This window comes from Schistocerca serialis, chromosome 11 (genome assembly GCF_023864345.2).
Source record: "Schistocerca serialis cubense isolate TAMUIC-IGC-003099 chromosome 11, iqSchSeri2.2, whole genome shotgun sequence".
NCBI lineage: Eukaryota > Metazoa > Arthropoda > Insecta > Orthoptera > Acrididae > Schistocerca > Schistocerca serialis.
In genome coordinates, this window is record NC_064648.1 from 121,546,200 (window position 1) to 121,571,328 (window position 25,129).

The 25,129-nt window shown below is 40.0% G+C and overlaps 1 protein-coding gene across 1 annotated transcript in view; it reads right to left on the minus strand.

The window, feature by feature from the left end:
- Positions 1-25,129, minus strand: part of LOC126426523 (pleckstrin homology domain-containing family G member 5) — a 556,069-nt gene that overhangs the window by 67,636 nt on the left and 463,304 nt on the right. The window contains exon 19 of the mRNA XM_050088427.1: positions 23,431-23,722. Coding sequence (XP_049944384.1) covers positions 23,431-23,722 — 292 coding nt within the window. The remainder of the gene's footprint in view (positions 1-23,430; positions 23,723-25,129) is intronic.

The window sequence follows — 25,129 nt, forward strand, 5'->3', positions numbered from 1 at the left end:
AATCCCAGACCCCGCCGGGAATCGAACCCGGGACCCCGTGCTCTGGAAGCGAGAACACTACCGCGAGACCACGAGCAGCAGACAGACTGACATACAGTTTTGCATTCAAGGCGCGTGGGATAACGACGAGAGTGCTCCTGCTGTCATACGAAATCACACCACAGACTATATAGCTACAGGTGTAGGTCCATTGTGTTTAGCACGCAGACAGCTCGGGCACAGGTCCTCGACTGCCCTCCTTGTAACCAACACACGGCCATTGCTGGCCTCAAGGCAGAATCGGCTTTCATCAGAAAACACAACAGACCTCCAACCTGCCATCCAATGAGCTCTGGCTTGCCACCACTGAAGTCCAAATGGCGGTGGTTCGGGGTGGTTGGAATGCACGCTATAGGGTGTCTGGCTCAGAGCTGTCCTCGAAGTAACCAATTTGTGACAGTTTGTTGTATCACTGTGGCGCCAGCTGCTGCTCAGATTGCTGCTGCAGATGCAGTACGATGCTCCAGAGCCATATGCCGAACACCATGTCTTCCCTCTCGGTTGAGGCACGGGGCCGTCCAGAACCTGGTCTCCTTGCGACGTACATTTTCGTGAACATCATTGCCAGCAATCATGTACAGTGGCTACATTGCTGCCAAGCCTTTCTGCAGTATCACAGAAGGAACATCCAGCTTCTTGTAGCCCTATTACATGACCTCGTTCAGACTTACTGAGGTGTTGTTATTGGCGTCTTTGTGGCCTTAAGTGGAGTAGGACGTGAAACGAGCCGACTTGGTACAGAATAGGCACTGCGGGACATTACAATTTCCACTGTATACACGTTTACAAATAAATTCATAAGACTTTGTCGACATGACCAGGGAGGATTCAGGATTCACACGCATAACAAAATAATTTTTTTTTACACATGAAATTTCATCATTTTCTTATTTACTGTTGGCTGCATTTGTTGCTATAGGTACACTTTTCTTCATAAGTAAGAGGGATTCTTCGATGAATTTTCCACAGCATACAAACCATACTTACAGGTGTACGAAATTATAAATTTTATTTAATTTGCGAAAAACTGTAGGAGCTGTTACATTTTAAACTCTGATTCTCTCACAATTTTCAAGTTACAAAAACAAGTAGTAAGAATAATGAAATGTAATAAAAGAACTGAACACTGCAAACCACTATTTGAACAGCTAAAACTCCTGCCACTGTCATGCCTCTATATATTGGAACTAGCATGTTTTACAGTACAGCACTTGGACGCCCTCGACAGAAATGCAGACCGCCACACACGACACCAGAAACAAAACACAGTTACAAATTCTAGCCCACAACACAAAAGTATATGCGAATAGGGTTAAATGTATGGGCATTAAAATATACAACCACCTCCCAACAGACATAAAAACAAGCAAAAATCCAAAAATAATGACAATTAAATTAAAGGAATTGCTACTAAATCACTGTTTCTATTCTGTATATGAATTTCTTGAAACAAAATTTTAATTACTTGCAATAAGCTGTTTATTCAGTTTTAGTTCTACTTAGTAAGGTAATTTAGTTATTGTATCTTATCTATATTCTGTCTGTATCTCATATATGTATTGTACTATGTGAACTATGTACCACAATATTTTAATTACTTGTAATAAGCTGTACATTCACTTGTAGATATTTCTACTTAGTAAGATAATTTAATTATTGTTTGTTACTCATACTCTGTCTGTATCTCTTATATGTATTCTGCTATGTGCAGTATGCACCGCCGTCATCTCTCATCACACACCACCTTTTTTATATTTTGTCTATGTATCCTATATGTATTCTGCTATGTGAGTTATGTGCCACTACTGTCATCTCTCGTCATATATCATCTTAACATAATTTTTCAAATTGACTTGTCCTATATCATGATGTGCTTTGCTGTACAAACTGTATGATCTACAGGACCCATAATAAATCAAATCAAAACTTCAAGTTTAGAAAAAAAACTCAAATTTTATAGTTAATTATGTCAGTTTTTAGTGCAGTTTTTAAGAGATTTGGAAAATCCTACAGTTTCATACACCTGTAAGTATGCATGCTGTGCAAAATTCATCGAAAGATCTCTCTTTCCCTCATATTTGTTCCGAGACACGAACTGCACACTGATGAGCCAAAACGTTATAACCACCTGCTTAATAGATTGTTTACACGTCCTTGGAGCGAAATACATAGGAGATTCTGCTTATCAGGGATCTGACAGTTTGTTGGTAGGTTTATGAAAGTATGTGGCATTAGCTGTTTACGCATAAGACATGTAATTCACGTAAATAACGGGTCGCTGATTTGCACAGGCGGCGATGGCTCCTGATAGCGACCCAGATGGGATCCGCAGGATTTACATCAGGCGAATTTGGTCGCCGAGACAGCAACATTCACTATATCTCTCCTCAGACCACTGTAGCACGATTCTGGTTCCGAGACACAAACAATTATAATGTTGAGAGATGACATTGCTGTCGGGGAAGACTTCAAGGATGGAGGGATGCAGGTGGTTCGCAGTTGTCAGCGTGTCTTCGATTACCACCGCAGGCCCCATGCGAGGAGAACGTCTCCTGCAGCATAATGCTGCTCCCACCAGCCTGCGACCGTAGCGCGCTGCACGTTTCGAGCCGCCTCTCACCTCGATGACGGCATTTGTGGAGACGACCATCGACCTAGTGCAGCAAAAATGTGATTCACTCAAAGAGCTGACACGTTTCCACTGATCGTCAGTCCAATCCCGATGGTCCCGTGCCCACTGCAATTGTATTTGCCCATGTTGGTCAACATGTGAACACGCAAGGGTGGTCTACTGCGGAGCTCCATGTTCAACAACGTACGATGGACGGTGTGCTCCGAAACTTTTGTAAGTTCACCAGCATTGTGCTCTTTCGGCAGAGATGTCACAGATCACCATCTATCCTACTTTACTGAGTAGACAAGTCTCCGAACACCACGTTGTGTGAAGAGTCGTGGACGTCCAACCATTTAGTGCAGGCTGTTCCAACCGAGCTCCAGGGAGCTGGAGCGCTCACTGCGGCAGCTCGGAGCCCGCGTGGAGGGGGAAAGCGAACTCACTGCCCCCTGGCCGCATGCAGCCGTAATAATCCGTGCTATGACTAGCCGCGGGAGCTCTGTACCTCTACTGGAGGATACCTTTCTATTCATTGAGAGGAATGGTCGACCGCAGTGTTTTGTACGTCATAAAGTATTTAATTCTGCGAAGAGGTACAATATACAGAATTAAATACAGTCAGGTAGAAGGCGTTGCACGCAGAGAACTGGTAGCCAGGCTTAAGAACGACATACCAGTAGACGTATGTTTAAAAACGGATTCGTAATACGGAGGGTATCAAAACATGCAACATAGTTCGTATTCTGTAATGCACCAAGAGGCACTGTGTGCTGAAACAGTAGAGCTAGGTGGCGTAATGAAAGATGTCGTGAACTGTGTGAATTTTGTGCGTCGTCAAAGGATTCCTGAAAGATTTGGAAGCGGAGTATGGGGATATATCTTACCACAGTACAGTTCGTTGGCTGAGTCGGGGAAAAGTTCTTGATGTTTTCTTTGCCATTAGTGAGGAAATACCCATTTTCTCGAAATGAAAGGGGAAGAAATGCGTTGTCTGAAAGATATAAAATAGATATCAGACCTGGCGTTCCTAGCTGACATAACTATGCATCTGAATAATTTAAATCTGTCATTGCAGGGCAAAGGGCAGCTAATCGTTGACATGCACGACCAGATCAAAGTGTTCATGGAAAAGTTACGTTTATTTGAGAGGCAGATGAGTAATGGACATCCAACGTTCTTCAATCATCTTGCTTCTTTAAAACTACCTGATGGTACTACTTTCGGCGATTACCAAGCAAAGTTAAAGCAGCTCATCACGTCGTTTGAAACACGATTCCGAGACCTCACTAGTTTGGAAATGGAACTTAAGGTATTCAGCACTCCTTTTTCAGTTTCCACCGATGACTTGTCATCGTCGCTTCAGTTGGAGATTATTGATTTGCAAAATTCAACTTTGTTGAAAGAGAGGTACTACATCACGTTGTATTTGTCACGATGGTAGTGTTCATTACAGAAAAAACATTTCCCAAACTTCACAACAATGCCGCTCAGATCATGTTCATGTTTGGATTTACGTTTTGATGTGAGCAGCTTTTCTGAGCAATGAAAACAGTTATAAAGTAAGGAACGATCGCTTCTTCAGGATGCAACAACGAAGGCCATCCTCCGCATTAACGCTGCGAACACTTTGACGCCTGATATTTCCGATCTTGCAATGAAAAGAAAATTTCAAACTACAGAGGTCCAATAAATTTAGTATGCAATTTCTTGTAAAACATTTGTTTCTTATTTATTTCCTGAAGATCGTATTTCCTGGTGTAGCACGTCACCACGTCTTAGCAGCTAAGAGTGTGAGGTTTTCGATCTTGTAAGACGCAGCTGGCACATCAAAACCCTTGCCTTGCCGCCTGCCTCAGCCAGCCGTGCCACGTGCCGGCGTGCCGGCCCACTTGACTGGTCACAGAGAGCGACGCGGCTCCCTGGAGCAGGGAGCGCTCCGCGGCTCACAGCGGAGCCCAAGAGCTGGAACAGCCTGATTTAGTGCCTAGTGGTAGTTTCACTGTCCTTTCTCTTTCCGCAGATACGACAGTAGCACGTGAACATTCGACCAGCTTCGCCGTTATCCAGATACCCATTCACAGGCTCTGCGTAATAATAATTTACCCTTTGTCAAAATTGGTTCAAATGGCTCTAAGCACTATGGGACTTAACATCTGAGGTCATCAGTCCCCTAGACTTAGAACTACTTAAACCTAGCGACATCAGACACATCCATGCCAAAGAATTCGAACCTGCGACCGTAGCAGCAGCCCAGTTCCGGGCTGAAGCCTCTACAACCGCTCGGCCACAGCGGCCGACCATTTCTCAAAGTTGCTTATGTCAACGGATTTCCAGATTTATAGCCCATACATTCTGTAGGGTGATCCCCCGTCGGTGTCTGCTTCGCTTATACAGTCACACCAAAAAGTATTGGCACAGTTACATTTTAGTGGTTGTAGGTTAAGCGAAACATATATTTCAGAACAGAACCCAGACACGTGCCACCTTTTACTACATAGGTTACAAATATGTCAAAATCACCTGTCCGTAAAGTAACATACAGTGTTATGAAAATAAACATCGCTCTTATGCATCCAAAAAAGTATTGGCACACGCGTATGAATCGGACAGTGTGTTCATTTTCTTCACTCATGTTCACCGTCTAATAGCTAGTGTGCATCCCTTTAGCATCTACAACAGCACGTAAATGCCTAGGAATGCTTTGTATTAAATTCCGGGTGATATCAGGGGTAATTTTCGACCATTCCTCCAGGAGCACTTTCTCCAAGCCGTCTTTACCGGACGGACGCCTTTTTCTGACTTGTGTGTCAAGATGAGCCGACAGGCTCTCAATGGGGTTCAAATCAGGACTCTGAGATGGTGTTAGAACCCTTCTGGGGCATTGTACAATAACCACTCCCGGGTTTTCATGGCGGTATGTTTTGGGTCGTTGTCTTACTGGAAATGAAACACCACAGTAAGGCCCAATGTCTGTGCACTAGCGAGTAAATTATCTCGCAACACGTCGATGTATCTCATATGATCCATTGTACCGTGGATTACAGCTAGATTTCCAACCCCGGACGCCGCCATACAGTCCCAGACCATGATACCGCCCCTACCATGTTTGACTGTGGGATGCATGTGTTTGATGTCGAGATGCGTATTTGGCTTGCGCCAAACTTTCTTTCTTGCATCAAATCCGAACACATTGACCTTCGATTCGTCGCTAAATAGTGTTTCAAAACTCCATCGGCTTGCTGATGTAGTCCTTGGCAAACTGCAGGCGTTTCTGCCGGTTAATTTACGATATGTATGGGTTTTTCCTGGGAGAACGTCCATGCATGTCAGCCTATTTCAACACATTTCGTATAGTTTGAACACTAACCGTCTTGTCGGACGTTGTCTGAACAACCTCAGCAGTAATTGCTGCACTTGTGGCAGGTTCGTTCCGAGCAGGTGCGATGATACGGCGACGCTCTCGGGTTGTAAGCACTTCTGGACGTCCAGGACGACACTTGTTCACTGTTGTTCCAGTCTCTTTGTATTTATGAATGATGGCTCGTACCGTGGCGTAGCTAACAGACACCTCTGCTCCGATTTGTCGCTAGCCTCTCCCTTGTGGATGGAGCAATACCACTCTCTCACGAATCGCCACTGAATGCTCCTTCTTCCTCGGCCCCATGCTAACCACTATCGCGCAATACAGCAACATGGGCCGTCAATAACATGCAGTGTCTATTGCGTCAGCAGATGGCGTTCCGGTACCTGAAAACCCAGCAATGTACCGAGAAGCCACGCTCTGTGCCAGTACTTTTTGTATGCAGTGGAGATACACGTTTTCCCTTAACACTGGATTTCTTTGTTAATGTTTGGCACTGTGGACAGAATTGTAATGTCTGGTATGTAAGGTAGCACGTACATGTGCTGTGTACCGGAAGACGCAGCGTTTGTAACCAGCAACAATAAATACGCACGTGTGCCAGTACTTTTTGTTGCGATTGTATGTGAGGGTAAGTCAATTATTACCGGCAAATTAGTTATATCTTTGTTTATTTTCGTAGTACTGTCGTTTTACGTTGATTACGCACGCTTTGTTTATTTGTTGTTATATCTTTGCAGTTTTCAAGCTGCTGGGTCAGTTCCGTTATCGCTACCATTCTGTTAATCATGTCTGCTCCGCTGTGTATTTGCACCAAAGAAGAGCAGCGTTCTGTGATCCGTTTTTTGTGACCGGAAGGCGTATCAGGGATCGAAATTCATCGAAGACTTTCGGTGCAGTACGGAAAAGGAGTTTTTGCCACAACGGAGTGTCTACGAATGGATTGTAAAATTCCGAGATGGTCGCACAAGTGTTACGCACGATGAAGGAGCCGGACGACCGTTTACCGCCACAAATGAAGAGACCATTGAGCGTTCACGTGAAATGATTCTGTTAGACAGATGATTAACTGCTGATGAAGTGGAACATCGTCTGCAAATTAGTCACGGTTCTGCCTACGAAATCATCCACAACAGACTTGGGTTTCATAAGGTTTGTGGAAGATGGGTCCCAAAACAACTCAGGCAGTTGCATAAACAAATGCGCTTGGACATCTGCAAAAAACATTTGGATCGCTATGTAACGAAGGGGACAACTTCTTAGACAGGATCACTACTGATGACGAAACATGGATCCATCATTACGAGCCGGAGAGTAAACGGCAGAGTATGGAATGGAAACCTCCAAATTCGCCGTGCAAGAGAAAGTTCAAGACGAAACCGTCCGCAGGATAACCGACGCCTACGGTTTTTTTGGACGCACAGATTAGATTAGATTAGATTAGATTAGATTAATACTAGTTCCATGGATCATGAATACGATATTTCGTAATGATGTGGAACGAGTCGAATTTTCCAATACATGACATAATTAGGTTAATTTAACAACATACTTAAGTTCATATAACAACTTTATTTTTTGTGTTCTTTTTTTTAATTTTTTTTAATATTTTTGTTTTTTTTTCTTTTTTTCTTAACTTATATCTAAACATTCCTCTATGGAGTAGAAGGAGTTGTCATTCAGAAATTCTTTTAATTTCTTCTTAAATACTTGTTGGTTATCTGTCAGACTTTTGATACTATTTGGTAAGTGACCAAAGACTTTAATGCCAGTATAATTCACCCCTTTCTGTGCCAAATTAAATTTAATCTTGAATAGTGAAGATCGTCCTTTCTCCTAGTATTGTAGTTATGCACACTGCTATTACTTTTGAATTGGGTTTGGTTGTTAATAACAAATTTCATAAGAGAGTATATATACTGAGAAGCTACTGTGAATATCCCTAGATCCTTAAATAAATGTCTGCAGGATGATCTTGGGTGGACTCCAGCTATTATTCTGATTACACGCTTTTGTGCAATAAATACTTTATTCCTCGGTGATGAATTACCCCAAAATATGATGCCATATGAAAGCAATGAGTGAAAATAGGCGTAGTAAGCTAGTTTACTAAGATGTTTATCACCAAAATTTGCAATGACCCTTATTGCATAAGTAGCTGAACTCAAACGTTTCAGCAGATCATCAATGTGTTTCTTCCAATTTAATCTCTCATCAATGGACATACCTAAAAATTTGGAATATTCTACCTTAGCTATATGCTTCTGATTAAGGTCTATATTTATTAATGGCGTCATACCATTCCCTGTACGGAACTGTATGTACTGTGTCTTATCAAAATTCAGTGAGAGTCCGTTTACAAGGAACCACTTAGTAATTTTCTGAAAGACAGTATTGACAATTTCATCAGTTAATTCTTGTTTGTCAGGTGTGATTACTATACTTGTATCATCAGCGAAGAGAACTAACTTTGCCTCTTCATGAATATAGAATGGCAAGTCATTAATATATAATAAGAACAACAAAGGACCCAAGACAGGGTCCAGTACTGGAATATTACGAGAAAAGGGGCACAACAACAAACAGTGTACGTTACAGTGAGATGCTTACTGCCAGGCTAAAGCCTGCAATTCGGAGCAAACGCCGAGGATTGCTGTCAAAAGGTGTTGTGTTGTTGCACGACAATACCCGTCCACATACTGCTGCCCACACTGCTGAAACGCTCCATGAACTAAAATTTTAAGTACTGGATCATCTTCCATGTAGTCCAGATCTTGCCCCTTCTGCCTATCACTTGTTTGGTCCACTCAAACAGGCATTAAGGAGCCGTCGATTTGCCTCAGACAAAGCAGTGGAAGAAGCGGTGCATTCCTGGCTCGCAGCTCAACCGAGAACCTTCTTTTATGAGGGCATCAGGAAGCTTGGACAACGATAGACTGAATGCGTTGAAACGCAAGGAGACTATGTTGAAAAATAATGTTCTTGTAAGTTTCCTATTTGATTACAATAAAATTTTATACTTACTTTGCGGATAATAATTGACTTACCCTCGTACTTTCGTTACCGCATCACTTCCACGGGACACTACTAGGCTCCATCCAACGTCGCGTTGACCAGTAACACTTAATCAGTGTTGTGGTCTTCATTCCAGAGACTGGTTTGATGCAGCTCTCCATTCTACTCGTTCCTGTGCAAGCTTCTTCATCTCCCAGTACCTACTGCAAGCTACATCCTTCTGAGTGTTTAGTGGAATCATCTAAAAAGTCTCCCTCTACGATTATTGCCCTCCACGCTGCCCTAAATTGGTGACTCCTTGATGCCTCAGAACGTGTCCTACGAACCGATACCTTCTTCTAATCAAGTTGTGCCTCAAATTCTTCTTCTCCCCAATTGTATTCAGTACCTGTTCTTTAGTTACATGATCTACCCATCTAATCTTCAGCATTCTTCTGTAGCACCACATTTCGAAAGCTTCTGTTCTCTTCTTGTCTAAACTATGTACCGTCCATGTTTCACTTCCATACATGGCTACACTCCATACAAATACTTTCAGAAAAGGCATCCTGACACTTAAATCGATGTTAACAAATTTCTTTTCTTCAGAAACGCTTTCCTTGCTATTGCCAGTCTACATGCTATATCCTCTCTACTCCGACCATTATCAGTTGTTAGCTCCCCAAATAGCAAAACTTTTCTATTACTATAAGTGTTTCCTTACCTAATCTAATTCCCCGAGCATCATCTGATCAGTGAATATTGCCAATTATACAATCAATAATTTTATGGTTGATCTGCAATCCATACTGCCAAACTAGTAATTCACCTGTGAGAACTGAGTGCTAACTCCCTTGTATCTCTGATTCAAAAGTTTGTATGCTGTTCTGGTAGGGGAAAGTTTGGTTCAAACCTGGAACCTTCACATCTCTGTAATTAGTGCTGCCATTCGTCTGATAATGCTCGGAGGACTATCAACTGTCATTACAGAAAGTTTTAGAGAATCTTCACTAGCAGTCACTTACTCCTTTTTAAAGTTGAACCTCTGAAGCACTTAGCTCCTAGATTAGAAATGAAAAAGTATTATGTGTTTCACTGTTTTTGGAAATTCAACTCCTAAAAAAGTGAAATAGGGCCCTCATTGCGCAGCCCAAACAGCTAAAAACAGAAACTAGAAAGTTGGAGAGGTGCTGAGCTTATACTATAGGCATCACCTAAGAAGAAAGTGTTCAAAATTCCACCTGTAAGAGGGAGGAATACAGGACAAAAAGTTTTATGAAATTATTTCATTGTGAAAGCATTTTAGAACCTAATTCTATGAACATTTTTATTTGGCTTTTCTGTTAGAAATAAAAAAGTACATTTCACAGGGTAAAATAGGAGATGAAAATTTTTACGAAAATATTTCGTTATTTTTTTAAAAAATAAATCTATGATAATTTGTATTTCACTTCTCGTTTGGATATAAAAGAAATATGTGGTAGGGGATGAAAGTTTCTATGGAAATACCACCACAAGAACACAAGAGGCACGATTAACAGAAACCTTGGATTCCAGCTAACAAAAATCGCTTTTTAGTCAGAAGTATATCTGCAAAAAGATCGTGCTTCTATGGCCTTAATTAGCATCTAAAGTTTAGAAGCTGTTGCAATTTATGAACCACACAAAAATTCAATTAAAGAAAAATATCTGTGCAGACCATAAAGTCTATGTGAGTGCAGCAGCAGGCACTAAGCTATTTATCAAATATTTTTGCTAAGTGAGTTATCAAATGTTTTTGCATGTCACACCTTCTAACCTCTCTCTCCCCATACACCAACCCTTGATTCGTTAAATAAATGAAGAAACACCATCTGGTTCACTTCTTTTATTACTGAATACAGGTTTCAACCTGAACTGTAGATCATCTTCTAATCTAGTTGGAACAACAATAAAAATTATAAAAGTATGTTATTACAGACATGCCATCAGGGGTTGCAAAACTAGCAACAAAATATTATAAGAACCCACTCATACCTGAGGCCACAAAGTGCATTTTCTTCATGCATTACCTTATCGTATCTTTTTGTTCTTGAGCTCGTTATTTATTTTATTTTATTAGGGAGGATGTTTTAATATACTAACCTATGACATGCATACATATCACATGATGACACAAAAATTATTAACCATCAAAAATACTTGTATTTTATGTTAGTTGACAAACTGCAATTTTTTGTTCGAGGTATGTGTAGTTTCTCGTAATATTCTGCTGTTAATTGAGTAGCCTCTGATGGTAGTCTTTGTATTTCACAATTTCATCATTTTTATTGTTGCTGCATCTTCTCCATGTTACAACTAGACCTGAAGATGATGTGCAGTACAGATTGAAATTCATAGTCAGTAATAAAAGAAGTGATCCAGATGGTGACTGTTTATTTATTATAAGAAAAGAGATCATGGTTCCTATGACATGGCATCAATTATGGATTGATTGATTACTTGATGTATTGATGGCTGGGTGACTGATAAATTATTGATGCAAGGATGATTGATTAATTGATGATGGATGGATAGCTGGCTGTATGTACAGATGACACAATCTTTTGATGTGAATGATTGACAACCCCCCTCCCCCCCAATCTCCAGATTATAAAGGTAATATAACTATGCATCAAATTTGGAATACAGTAAGGTATTGTTATAACTATGAGGGAAGAGGGATGTTTTCTGGAAAGAAATTTGGAAAATGAGTGTGCAGTATCCTCATTTCTCTGACAGTAGGCAGATATGTTGTGCACAATGAAATGAACATAGTGAATTATTGCCACTATATATCATATAAAGTATGCAATACAGATGTTTTAAATATACTTCATTGTTCAGCAAATTACAAGACATACTGTACAAAAATCAATTGGACCAAAGTTTATACATTTATAGCTATACATTAAACAATAATAATTACAGAATTATTATGTACACAGTTCACTGCCTAACTACGGTGTACTTCAATGGTAGATTACACTATTTATGGAGAAATTTACTCCTTGGGCTCCAGGTTCCTTCTGTTCTTCAAGAAATGTACTACCAATGCAAAATATTACTACAGCTGTGCTGTGTCATGTCCTTGACAACAAAAAAATAAAACAGAATAATAATTTAATAGATAACTTAGACATTATCTACAGGCCATAATATATGTATTTTTCTCATAAGTGCTATACTACGTAATGCATAACATTTTTTAAAATTGTGGAATTACTTTCTTACATTGGATAGTTGAACTGTATAATCCATCTCTGTACAGCTTTGCTGATAAATAATGCTGCAACAGTACACATTGACATGAGTGTACAAACTTTGCTACAAAATATATTTATATATAAAACAGAATGAAGGATTCAGAAAATTTGGTGCTATACATCACTCAATACAATATTGTTAGTAATGAAATTCTGACAGTCCTTCATAATAATATAACACATCTCCATTAATATTTCTCAGCTAGTTGCATACTAGAATTGACACATTACAACTTAACACAGATAATTCTACATCTCTTAGCTTTTAAATGTTTTTCTGTTGGAACTTTGGTGCTCTGATTTTAAAAACAGTAGTGGTGTAAGCGTCATCTATTGTAGGCCAACATTATTCCACTGAACAGGGTTCTAAACACATTCTAATACACTCCAAAACTAATACATACATTTAGTTTCCCTACACTAACAAATTGTATCAAATCTACAAATGACACTTTGGCTTCTAAAGTTAAAGCATCCACACATATAACACATAACCTAAAACCAGAATAAAATGTGTGGCTTTTGCTCACTGGAAAGCCACCACACTTATTAAGACGTATTCCCCCTTCATTTTGTTGTTGGATAATCAGTTTATTTCTATAGATTAGATTCATATTTCAAAGAGATTAAAACTGCAGTTATTGTAACCTCACATGCAAGGAGAAAGAAATTGCAATCTCTGACAGAGGTAAAATTATCCACATTGATTATCTACAGAAAGGAAAACGCAACAGCAGGGGAAGCTCTGATGTATCAGGAAATGTTTTATTGTAAAGATAATCAATCACTGTCAGTTCTTCACAAATATTTACCTGCAGCTGTCACCAAACATGTTTAAAACATAAACTGTATATGTGATGTGAACTGTTAATTAGTGGCACTACTATTCCTTTGTACACTTATGGTACTCGGCCAGATTCAAAATATGGATTTGTTTTCAGAGTGCTTGCATGTGCATGAACCTTCAGTCAAAGTGAAGAAGGATTACAAGACCAGTTGAATGGAATGAACAGTCTAATGAGTACAGAATATAGATTTAGAGTAGACTGAAAAATGATCAAAATACTGAGGAGTCACATAAATGAGATTAACAATAAATTTAACATAAAAATTGGGGATTACATAGAAGACAAAGTTAAGCAGTTCTGCCACATTGGAAGTAAAATAACACATGATGGACATAGCAAGGTGGACATGAAATGCAGAACAGCACAGGCAGAAAGGGTATTCCTGGTTCTGATGTCAAATATTTGCCTTAAAATGATGAAGAAATATCTGAGAATGTATATTTAGAACTCAGAATTGTATGGTACTGGATGATGGCCTATGTAAATTGAAGCTTTTGAAATGTGGTGCTATAGAACAATGTTGAACATTAGGTGGACTGATAAGACAGGGAATGAGAAGGTTATCTGAAGATTCAGCAAAGAAAGGAAAATGGGTCACATATTGAAACGGTTGAGAAGAAGAAGGGACAGATTGTTAGGACATGTAAGACATCAGGGAATAACTTTGATGGTACTAGAGGGAGACGTAGAGGGTAAAATCTGTAGGGAATGAGAGTGATTGGAATACAACTAACACTCGCAGATGTAACCAGCAAGAGCTACTCTGAGATGAAGAGTTGGCACAGAAGACGAATTCATGACAGGCTGTATCAAATCCGTCAAAAGGCGACCATGTATAATAGCTGAATACTGGCAGAGGTCTTAACACTGATGGCTAAGGTAATCGAATAATTGAGATATTCTTCATGTGGAACAGATGAAAGAAACTGACTTGAGTGGTTAAGTAGGGTGAGTGATGTTGAAACTTAGGAGGTCGATAAGGGCCCATAAGCTGGATGTGAACAAATAAAGGTGTGTGTAATTTGAGTGATGTCTCATGATTTTAGAAAAAGTGTTAAACATAGTTCCCTATATATACAGGCCGCAGTGCACAGGCTGATTTAAGTATTCTGTTCAATTTTTGATAGGCAGCTGTGTATCTGGATGCTGGGAACTTGGATGAAGATTATTATTAAAAATGAGGAATGAAAAAGGGAGGGGGGTGTACACACTGCAGACAACTGGAGGTATGTCTCCTAAGACAGATAAAAGACAGTTTTATTTATATCATGTAAAACTATTTATTATTATGGGGCTAACTTGGATACCAGGAATAATTAGAAAAATTTCAGAGGTTCATGCAGATTGGTGCATTTTTGTTTCCTTACATGGCATTCAGTAAACTTTTTATCTTGATGTTTGATTTTTAAACAAGAAAATGGAAGTATGCAATGGGGAAAGATGCTTGGTGAACACTGTGAACAACAAAACAGTGTTAATAATGTCAGTGTCTCAGGGATGCAAAAACACGCATGAGATGTGCAGCAGCATCTCAAAAAAATCATGCAATGTCAGCAGTACATCAAGTCTCTCTTCCCACAAAATAACTGTCAGAAGTACACCATCATCAGCCCCTTAAGAGGGAACCAGAACTGTAACAGATGCCATTCAAAACTCTGTATTCGCTTCATACTGAAATACCAAAGATGAAAGCATCAGAAGGGTAATGGTTGTGGACACCTTGACTTAAGCAGATAGGGGATATGTGCACCTGTCTTATTGATCTCAACTCCTAATTTAATCACATGAGACATAATGGCTATTAATGTTCCTATTTTGGAATAGGGATATGTCTCCATTAGCAACAACAAGAATTTTGCAGTTCTTTATGTTCTAGTGGCTTCAAATGGACACTCTACTGTGGACAATGGGAATTGGCTACATGCTTGTATTGTGCACATGTTGTATTTGAAACAAAATTTCTGCATGGACAAGAGGGTCATGTCTGAAGAGCAAAAAACTTTGGTCTTACTGAAATCAACGACATAAAAATGTACGGATACCTATTTCATCATATTTGTACAGTCTATATCTTTGATTTTACTTACAACTGACAAAAACATACCACAACTTATTTCCATATTTTGCATACATTTGTCATAAAACATGCCAGGGGCTTGGTTTTATATCTTCAGGTAAAAATCTTGCATTTAGTTCTTCATAATAGCTCCTCAAACGCAATCAGTTTCTCCTTTATTATAACCATAATGACTTATCTTGCAGCACAACTGAGAAACATTACATGATATATCAAATGGTTAGCTAAAGCAACTACACTAGAGTAATATGAAATATCGAATCAATAAAGTGCACAGAAAAAGAGGATACATGCAGTTAATATTTTACAATTGAAGCTGGAAATGTGAAATCCATTTGACAGTATCATGGTGAATTTCCACAAATAAACGGTTGCATGAAGTCTATAACAGATGCCATATGCTTCTTTAACTATAAAGTGGTTGACATCACATAAGCATTGTCAAAGTATGTGAAAATAAAGTATAATTAAAAATGAGATTATATTTTTTTCATTGGATATAAAATATTGCTAAAATAAAATTTAGTATTTGACATAATATTTTTGGTTTTTGTCACTACATCTTATCGGTCATCAAAATCTACTTAATCCAAACATTTGAGTCCACAAAGTTTGACTTACAAAACAATATTTATCATATAATTCCTTGTAAGATACACTAGATCTGCTCATTAAATTTAAGGTAAAACTTACAATAACTAAATATACAGAACATTCAGGGTTTTTACATCATGTGGATAAGAAGACTTACTCACATTTATTATGTGTTCATGATTTAACTGGACTAGATACTTCATTGCACTAGATGTTGCATTTGGTAAAAGCTGATTGATTGCAGTACCTGACATTTTTACCTAAATGAACTCTGTGGGTCCTGATATTTTGATTTACTGACAAAATAGGTCTGAACTTACATTTAGACCCTTAAATTAAAATAAAAAATTACAATGACTAAAAAGTTTTTACAATATTATATCAGTGAAGTAATGCAGTCTCAGCTTATTTGCCAAAATGGCTCACATATCAAATTATTTAGTAAAACATTCTACTTCTAGACATGTAAATATCTAAAACATACAACTTTCTGACTGCATTTTGCTGGCTGTTGCTCCTCATGGAGAGAAATAAATTCAGAGCCCTCCATTGAAAGAATACCAGTATTAAGAAGGAAATGGAAAAATAGAATTTTCCCAGGGCAAAATTAGTACAAACTTACAGTTCACTGATGTTTAAGAATGTAAACTGTTGTTCACCATAAAACTACCAAGTCTTGCAAATTCACAAGCAAGGGTAGAGTGACTGAAAAGTCTTTATACACAAATGTAACAACAAGAGAAGAACTTTAACAATTTTTAACAGCTATCTATGTTTCCCTACAAGAGTAAACATTTAGTTGTAAATAACTAATTTGTGCACATAATACTGCTAGAGTACACATAAAATTTAAAATACTGTTTGTAAATATTTGAAATAATGATCTGGTATCTTGGTCCAAGATTATAAGGCCAAACGTTCAGAAGAAGTCGTCATCTTGCGACAACATATGCGCTTAGGCGTTTATACAGACACATAGTGTACAGACATTATATTAATTTGCTCCATATGTTTCTCGTTGTATTAGAAAAAAGACTATTTGAGGGCACCACACAACCTCTTTTGTATCCCAAAAAGTTTTTCAATGTTATGGTCCCCATAATTAAGTACAGTGACACATGAAATGAACATGTATAGTTAAATAGCTTGTGGTAGTTCATTTCCAAAATAGATGGACAGGGTTTTCATACTGCATTGAATATCAGATTAGGTTTCTCTTTGTACACTACAGATCATTTCAGAATTAATATATCATCCTACTCATCACAAACATTTTCTACATACTGCAAGCTGCAGCTAAAACATTCTTGTCTTTTGGTATAGGACAAAGTATGCCATATATGGCACTCATTTCATAGCCAAAAACTAATAAAAAAAAGTCTGACAGTGCACAACAGCATATGTAAAGAGCAATACAAAAGATAAAAATACTATGAACCACCTAATACAGAAATACAGCAACAGGCCTTAGGAAACTCCTTCTGGCCTACTACTCATCATAATTTTTCATTTGCAGTGACATTATTGTACATATTTCAAGTACCCATTTAAAGCTGATAGTGTTAAAGCCAAGTGGAACTCAAAATCACAGCATCAGGAAGAACTTAATATACTGTGTGTTCTTAGAACCAATACTGTTTCCCTCGTATCAGTCACTAATTCACAGAATGTATGCACACAGTAAGTTACCGATGCACTATCAGAAATGTTTATACAGTATTAGGTGCAAGGTTCTACACTAATCAGAGGACATCAGAAAGTGAATCCTGAGCAGAAACGTTTCCTTTTTCCAGCTAGAAAGCACCTGTCTTACATTACATTTCTAAAGAATAAAAATGAGTACACGTTGTAAAAAGACAGACACCATGTCTTGCTGCCACGGTGACCATCCTTGGTGCAATGTTACAATGTTTCCAAACTTTCCTCACTCTGCTGATCTTGCAGTCCAATAAAATACTGTAGAGATATTTTCAGATTGGTCATCAGACATTCCTGGAGAAGAAGAAGAAAGTGCTTGTTAAAGTTCCTCTCTGCATATATTTCTTTTATACTGCTTGTATGCACTCAGACAAACACACACACACACACACACACACACACACACACACACACACACACACACACACAGAGAGAGAGAGAGAGAGAGAGAGAGAGAGAGAGAGAGAGAGAGAGAGAGAGAGAGAGGAAGGGTGGGGGGAAGCAAGTAACTTACAGAAAACACACAAAAGCAATGTACAGAAAACACAAATTCCGATGTATAGGATCACATAAAAACACATATGGACCGAAAACAAACGGTCATGTATGCACAGAAAACCACAGAAATGCTCATGTACAGAAAAACATTCAAACAGATACATACAGAAAGCACACATACATATACAAAAAGTATGCCAACAGACATGGATAGAAAACAGAGTAATACATACACAGAAAACTCATAAACAGATGTGTACATAAAACAGACACATGTAAAAGCACAGAAACAAGCAAGCACAGAAATAGACCTGTGCAGGAAACACAAAATCAGACATGTACTGGAAGCCCAGAATTATACATGTACAGAAAAAACAAACAGGTGTGTTCAGAAAAAGAAACACAGACATACAAATAGACATGTATGGAAAACACAGAAACATACGCATACACAAAACACACAGACACATACACAAAACATGAAAACACAAATGTACAGAAAATCCACAAACAAATACGTACAGAAAAAAACAGAAACATACATGAACCAAAAACACGCAGACAGATGTACAAAAAATACAAACAGATAAGTACAGACAACACACATATAGGCATTTACCTCACAGGCAACGGATACACAGGGAACCAGATAGCTTTATCACACTAAGTAAATAAAACAAAAACAAATGGGCATCACTGGAGAGCCAATTCTGTTTGAAAACAACCAGACTGGAACCAATGCAAAGTATTTTATTTGGTATTGCAGCCATGGAAGCCACATTGTCATTAGGTGAGAAAGAAAGGAGGGGGATCTACATCTACATCCATAATCTGCAAGCCACCTGACTGTGTGTGGCGGAGGGTACCTTGAGTACCTCTTTCGGTTCTCCCTTCTATTCCAGTCTCGTATTGTTCGTGGAAAGAAGGATTGTTGGTATGCCTGTGTGTGGACTCTAATCTCTCTGATTTTATCCTCACGGTCTCTTCGCGAGATATACGTAGGAGGGAGCAATATACTGCTTGACTCCTCAGTGAAGGTATGTTCTCGAAACTTCAACAAAAGCCCGTACCGAGCTACTGAGCGTCTCTCCTGCAGAGTCTTCCACTGGAGTTTATCTATCATCTCCGTAACGCTTTCGCGATTACTAAATGATCCTGTAACAATGCTGGTATCCATTGGATCTTCTCTATCTCTTCTATCAACCCTATGTGGTACGGATACCACACTGCTGAGCAGTATTCAAGCAGTGGGTGTACAAGCGTACTGTAACCTACTTCCTTTGTTTTCGGACTGCATTTCCTTAGGATTCTTCCAATGAATCTCAGTCTGGCATCTGCTATACCGACGATCAACTTTATATGATCATTCCATTTTAAATCACTCCTAATGCGTACTCCCAGATAATTTACACTTGTCTACATTGAGATTCAATTGCCATTCCCTGCACCATGCATCAATTCGATGCAGATCCTCTTGCATTTCAGTACAATTTTCCATTGTTACAACCTCTCGATATACCACAGCATCATCCGCAAAAAGCCTCAGTGAACTTCTGATGTCATCCACAAGGTCATTTATGTATATTGTGAATAGCAATGGTCCTACAACAGTCCCCTGCGGCACACCTGAAATCACTCTTACTTCGTAAGACTTCTCTCCATTGAGAATGACGTGCTGCATTCTGTTATCTAGGAACTCTTCAATCCAATAATCTTTAGGCAACACCCCTCAGACAGGTGCAATTTGACATGAGGTTTATTCAGGTGTCACTGCTCACTCAATGGATTGTAGGGGACAATAGCTGTGGTAGTGTACATAGAGGGGATGAGATTAGCACAATATTAAAACATAAGGTGGAGGACAGTAACAGACAGACAGAGCGGTCCACTCACGAGCCATCAACGGGGGAATCCATGACAATGGCGTCCTTCATCCTCTGCAGCCCACCAGGTGGCCTCCTCTGGTGGTGCTGGTGGCGGTGGTGGTGCTGGTGTTCCAGCGGCGTCGGCGATGGCGTCGCTGCCCTCGGTGTCGGAGTCCCACTCGCACCTTGGCTGGACTCGGGAGTCCTTGCAGGGTGCACCATCTGTAGCATAGAGGGAAAGTACTCTTGTGGGGCTACTGCATCTGTGATGGGAGCCAGGAACATGGGGGCTCATGATGTGGATGTAAAAGAAACTTCTGAGATGAGCGGACTCTCAGCCCTGTCATCCATTTTAAACATCGAATACAGCAGCACTGCAAAAAATCATGGGCTCCAGTTTTCAGTATCCTCGTTTTAATACTTGCCACATGTAAAAGAACATTCAACAATCAGCTGGATTTTGCCAGTCTAGTGATAAAGTATATTATTTTGAAGTGAGCACAAAATTGGGTGCCTATCTGACCGCTTGTTTCGCATTATGTAATGATATTTCTCATTACTACATATACTGCTTTCAATTGCTTTTTTGGATTTTCTTATTTTATAGCATTGAATTATATACACGAGCCGGGCGGTGTGGACCTTGCGGGTCTAGGCGCTTCAGTCTGGAACTGCACGACCGCTACAGTCGCAGGTTCGAATCCTGCCTGGGGCATGGATGTGTGTGATGTCCTTAGGTTAGGTAGGTTTAAGTAGTTCTAAGTTCTAGGGGACTGATGACCTCAGATGTTACGTCCCATAGTGCTCAGAGCCATTTGAACCATATACACACGAACTTACATTATTTATTAACTATAGCTTGGGGCGACTTTCTAAGTGGAATAAGATGCCTGCAGTTGATTCAAATTTTGAAGCTTGGGTCCAACACAAAGTACATGATGTAGGTAAAGAGAGAAATTGGATGATTTTGATGCTGATTCTGTGGTACCTGATAGTCACCGTGATACAGAGAGTAATATTAGTGCATAAAAGTTTCTATTGGAAGAGCCTGTTGTGACCTGGGCAACAGGTAATACCTCACGGCAAATACAGTACTCTTATGGCAATGGTAATTTCAAATGGGAATGTTCAGAGCCTGTTAGAGCAAGGAAAAGACCCAGACACAACTTATTGGAAGGAGGAATGCCTGGACTAAAAGGAGAAATGAAATTTTGGCTCAAATGCCTAGTAAATCTCAAATATGGGAGAACTTATTTGATGACAACTTATTAGAGGCATACCATAAGACAGAATGTAAAAGTGTATAAGTGCACCAAATGTGGTCAGATAGTTTGCCTGGAATGTAGCAGCAAGATCTGTGTCGACTATGCAAAGGTCCTGCAAATTAATATTTACAGTTCATTAGATTATTGTCTTCATTTACATTTTCTACAGTCTTTCATTTATGCTAATGAATATCATGACTGGAGTAAAAATATTCAGTCATTTCAAGACTCATCTAAACGGGTATACGTATTCATCATGTTTCATGTTCATTCTGACAAATGTAATCAAAGGCATCGTTACAACTGCTGAATAGTATTGCATCTACTTATCATATGAAATAGAGACCACTTTACTTCATTTTTGTTAGCTAATGTGGAGTTATGTGATAAGAAACATTATGTCTGCAAGAACACAAATTTGGTTTCAGGTTAATCGTTAAAGCTGCATAACATACAGTGACCATGCACAACAAATTACACCGACTTCTCCTGCACTGTTTTTAAATGATGACGTATTGCCAACAGATGGTCACAGTGCAGGTCTGTAAATTTTCTGCCATGACTGTCAATCCACCAACGTTGTGCTCTGCAAAGGTGCTTTGGTGATGGAAAAACTGTATGTCTGAAGTATGAGTTATTGGAATGTCCTTTCCCCCTCCACATTGAAGAGATTTGACACTCTCTGACTTCCACATACTGCCCTCTGCCATGCACCTCACTGTGGTTTGCAGAGCATTGATGTAAATGTAGACATTCCATTATCAGAAGAAACTTGTGGCTTGAAAAACTTTACAGAGAGCCATAAGTGAGTGTTTTTCAGATCTTCAAGGATCACACATGGGAGATTGAATTTTCTCACCGTGAAAATCATCTGATCTAATGCAGTGACTTTAAAGAGGTTTATATTCTGACATAAATCCTGATCTGAGAACAACCTCCTTTCAATCTGCGAGGAAGTTTCAAAACACAGCACACTCCCCTGCAGAGTGAAAGGTTTGGAAACAATCTCATATGTTGCGGTTAAGACATTTCACAGCAATATCCTTTCTGGCACAACACTAGTCCGTCAAAGTGTGCAGGAGAACCTCTGTGGTATTTGGAATATGAGAGACGAGTGATAGCAGAAGTGAAGCTGTGGGGTGTGGCATCATATGTGTCTGGATAGCTCACTCAGTAAGGGCAAGCTCCCACACTGGAACTCGTTTTGGAAACAGTTTTGATGTGCCAGTAAGATCTTTTTTTAAAAAGTCTTTGACTGCCAGGTCGACAAATCTCACCGTTTCCTGGTAAACGGGTTTTGTGACATTTCTAAGTGACATATGTTTAGTTCATAGATAACAGTTAATGGACAAACTAGGTAAACATCTTTGAACATCTGTTAATTCCACAACAAACTCTGATTGACACACTCATTGAAAAAACAGGAGGAAATGTGAATGCGTTTCTCTGTCCTTTATTTGGCTTTTTTTTTTTTTTTTTTAATGAAGTCGGTTGATCTTCCCTGAAAAAAGGGGAAGGCGATTTCACCTGCCACAAAGTTCGTTGACAGCGTCCCTTGGCAAGTGAAAGTGATTCCCATTACTGGTTTATCGATTACATTGTAAAGGACAAAATAATTCATGCATGCTTTGCACATCTTTGGCATCAACTAGTTGAGGAACTATTTGGGAAGAGGCGTGGGCAATGAACAAAAAGAACCGGGTTTCATCAAGACAATGCACCTGTTTAGTCAGTGGGTAATATTGAGGTATTTGAAACACAGAATGTTACAACATTTACCATATTCACCAGATTGGAGACCATGGAGCATCATCTAGTCTGATGTCTAAAAAGCTTTTGAGTTGGTTAATGTAGAGGTTATGGAAGCAGTAGACAGATGTTTTCTAAGATTTCCAAGATTTGCTATTCAGAGGTGGGATGTAATCACTAGAAAAGCATTTAACAAACTACATTGTCCTGAAAGGGGACTAAGCCGATAGAACAGGGTGTTCCTTACATGAAAAGAACATTCGTCCACTATCAGTGTACGGACTTTTATTACTGCAAATATTTTTAATGGGAAGTAGGATGGAGAGAGGGGATGTCAGAATTAGAATGTGGGGGGGAGATGGTGGGGTGGGGAACAGAGAGAAAGAGAGAGAGAGAGGGCGGGGAGAGGGAGAGGGAGAGGGGGGGGGGAGAAAGAGAGAGAGAGACAGAGAGAGAGAGAGACAGAGAGAGATAGAGAGAGACAGCAGTACAGTGGCAGGAAAATGGCGAGATTCTGGCACTGGTTACAGTAGTCACTACTCACCTCGACGTTGACTGCCTCGAGGGGCACAGCCCGCGGAGAGAGGGGAGGTGTGCCCCCTTGGGGGTAGTAGCCCCCTGTCCCCAGATATAGCTGGCGCTGCCCCTGGGGCTGTGGCTGAGAAGGGCACGAGGGCGCACGCCGCCACTCGTACACCACCTCCTGCACTGGCTCCGCACCTGAAGATGAAACAAAAGTTAGAAACATTCTTGTCTCACTACTGCCCCAACTGGTACTGAGCACACCATCACAGTAAGTGGCCCTGCTTCCAGGTTGTATATAATGACCCACTGTGCTGAGCCAGCACAGTATCACCACGTGCCTAATAGGGTATGGTCGACCTTCTGAACACAATACAGAGCGATTCTGTGTGGCAAAGTTTCGTTAAGTCCTCTGTAGGTTTCTGACGGTATGTGGCACCAAATGTCTATGCACACGTCACGCTAGTCCAGTAAACTACACTAGCAGTTTGGGGCCCAGAGGTGGTGCCCGGTACTGTCCAGAATGTGTTCCAGTGAGTTCAGATCAGGCGAATTTGGTGCCCAAGAGGTCAACGTGAGTTCACTATCATGATCTTCCAACCACTGCACCAGGATTTCGGCCGTGTGACATAGGCAGTTATCATGCTGGAAAATACTGCCAGTTTTAAGTCTGTGTGCCCCAGCTGCTGCCTCCATCTTGACCCAAAGGTGTAGTGTAGGCATGTCCAGCATGGCTTCCATCCCAGTGGTTGGTGTGCTGCTAATTCCGCCCCTTATGGCTGAGCACGCTAGTCATTGCACCGTAGCAAGCTCCTTAGCTGCAACCCGCTATTCTACCTTCTTCCACCACACTACAGCCCCATAGGAAATCCTATGTCTAACCACTGTGGTGTATATCCAGTGCATACCTCTGGAGCTTAGGACCCAGTTTTCACCACAAGCCCTTTTGGTACTCACTAGAGCACTTTTCGCCTTGAAGCAGATGCTCTTAATGTGAGGTGTCCGTGTTAATTTCTCATCTAAGGTTACCCCTATATATTTCACTATCCCCTTCACAGGTAGAGTTTCATCGAACAGCTTTAGATTTCAACTTCAGTGTTGGATATGCCCCTTCATGAATGGCACCACATCAGCCTTCTTAGGATTAACCGTCAGATCCTGTTTAACGCACTAGCCTTACACAATATCCAATCCTCTTTGTGCCATATTGCTAAATGTGTCGGTAAATTTGCCAAGTATTACTATGACAAGGTCATTTGCGCAGCCTTGGCAGAAGTATTGTCTGGAATTTAGTTCCTCAATGAGTTCGTTTACCACTAGATTCCACAATAAAGGGGACAGAATTCCTCCTTGTGGGGAACCTCTTGTGGTGTTAATTACCATCTTTTCATTCATTATGGTAGCCCCTACCTTCCTTCCACTAAGCATGGCCCCGTTAGGGAAGGCATGGATTGCCGCTGTTAGGGAAGACGTGGATTGCATTAATGTTTACATACTCACAGCTCCTATAGCGTTTACAGTTATTTACTGTAGACTGCCGCTGTTAGGGAAGACATGGATTGCATTAATGTTTACATACTCACAGCTCATATAGCGTCTACAGTTATTTATTTCTTGTTTATTTTGCCTGACCAGATTAGGGCTTTAATGCTCTCTCTTACATATAGCCAAGAATAACACACACACACACACACACAAAAATATTACACAACAATCACAAT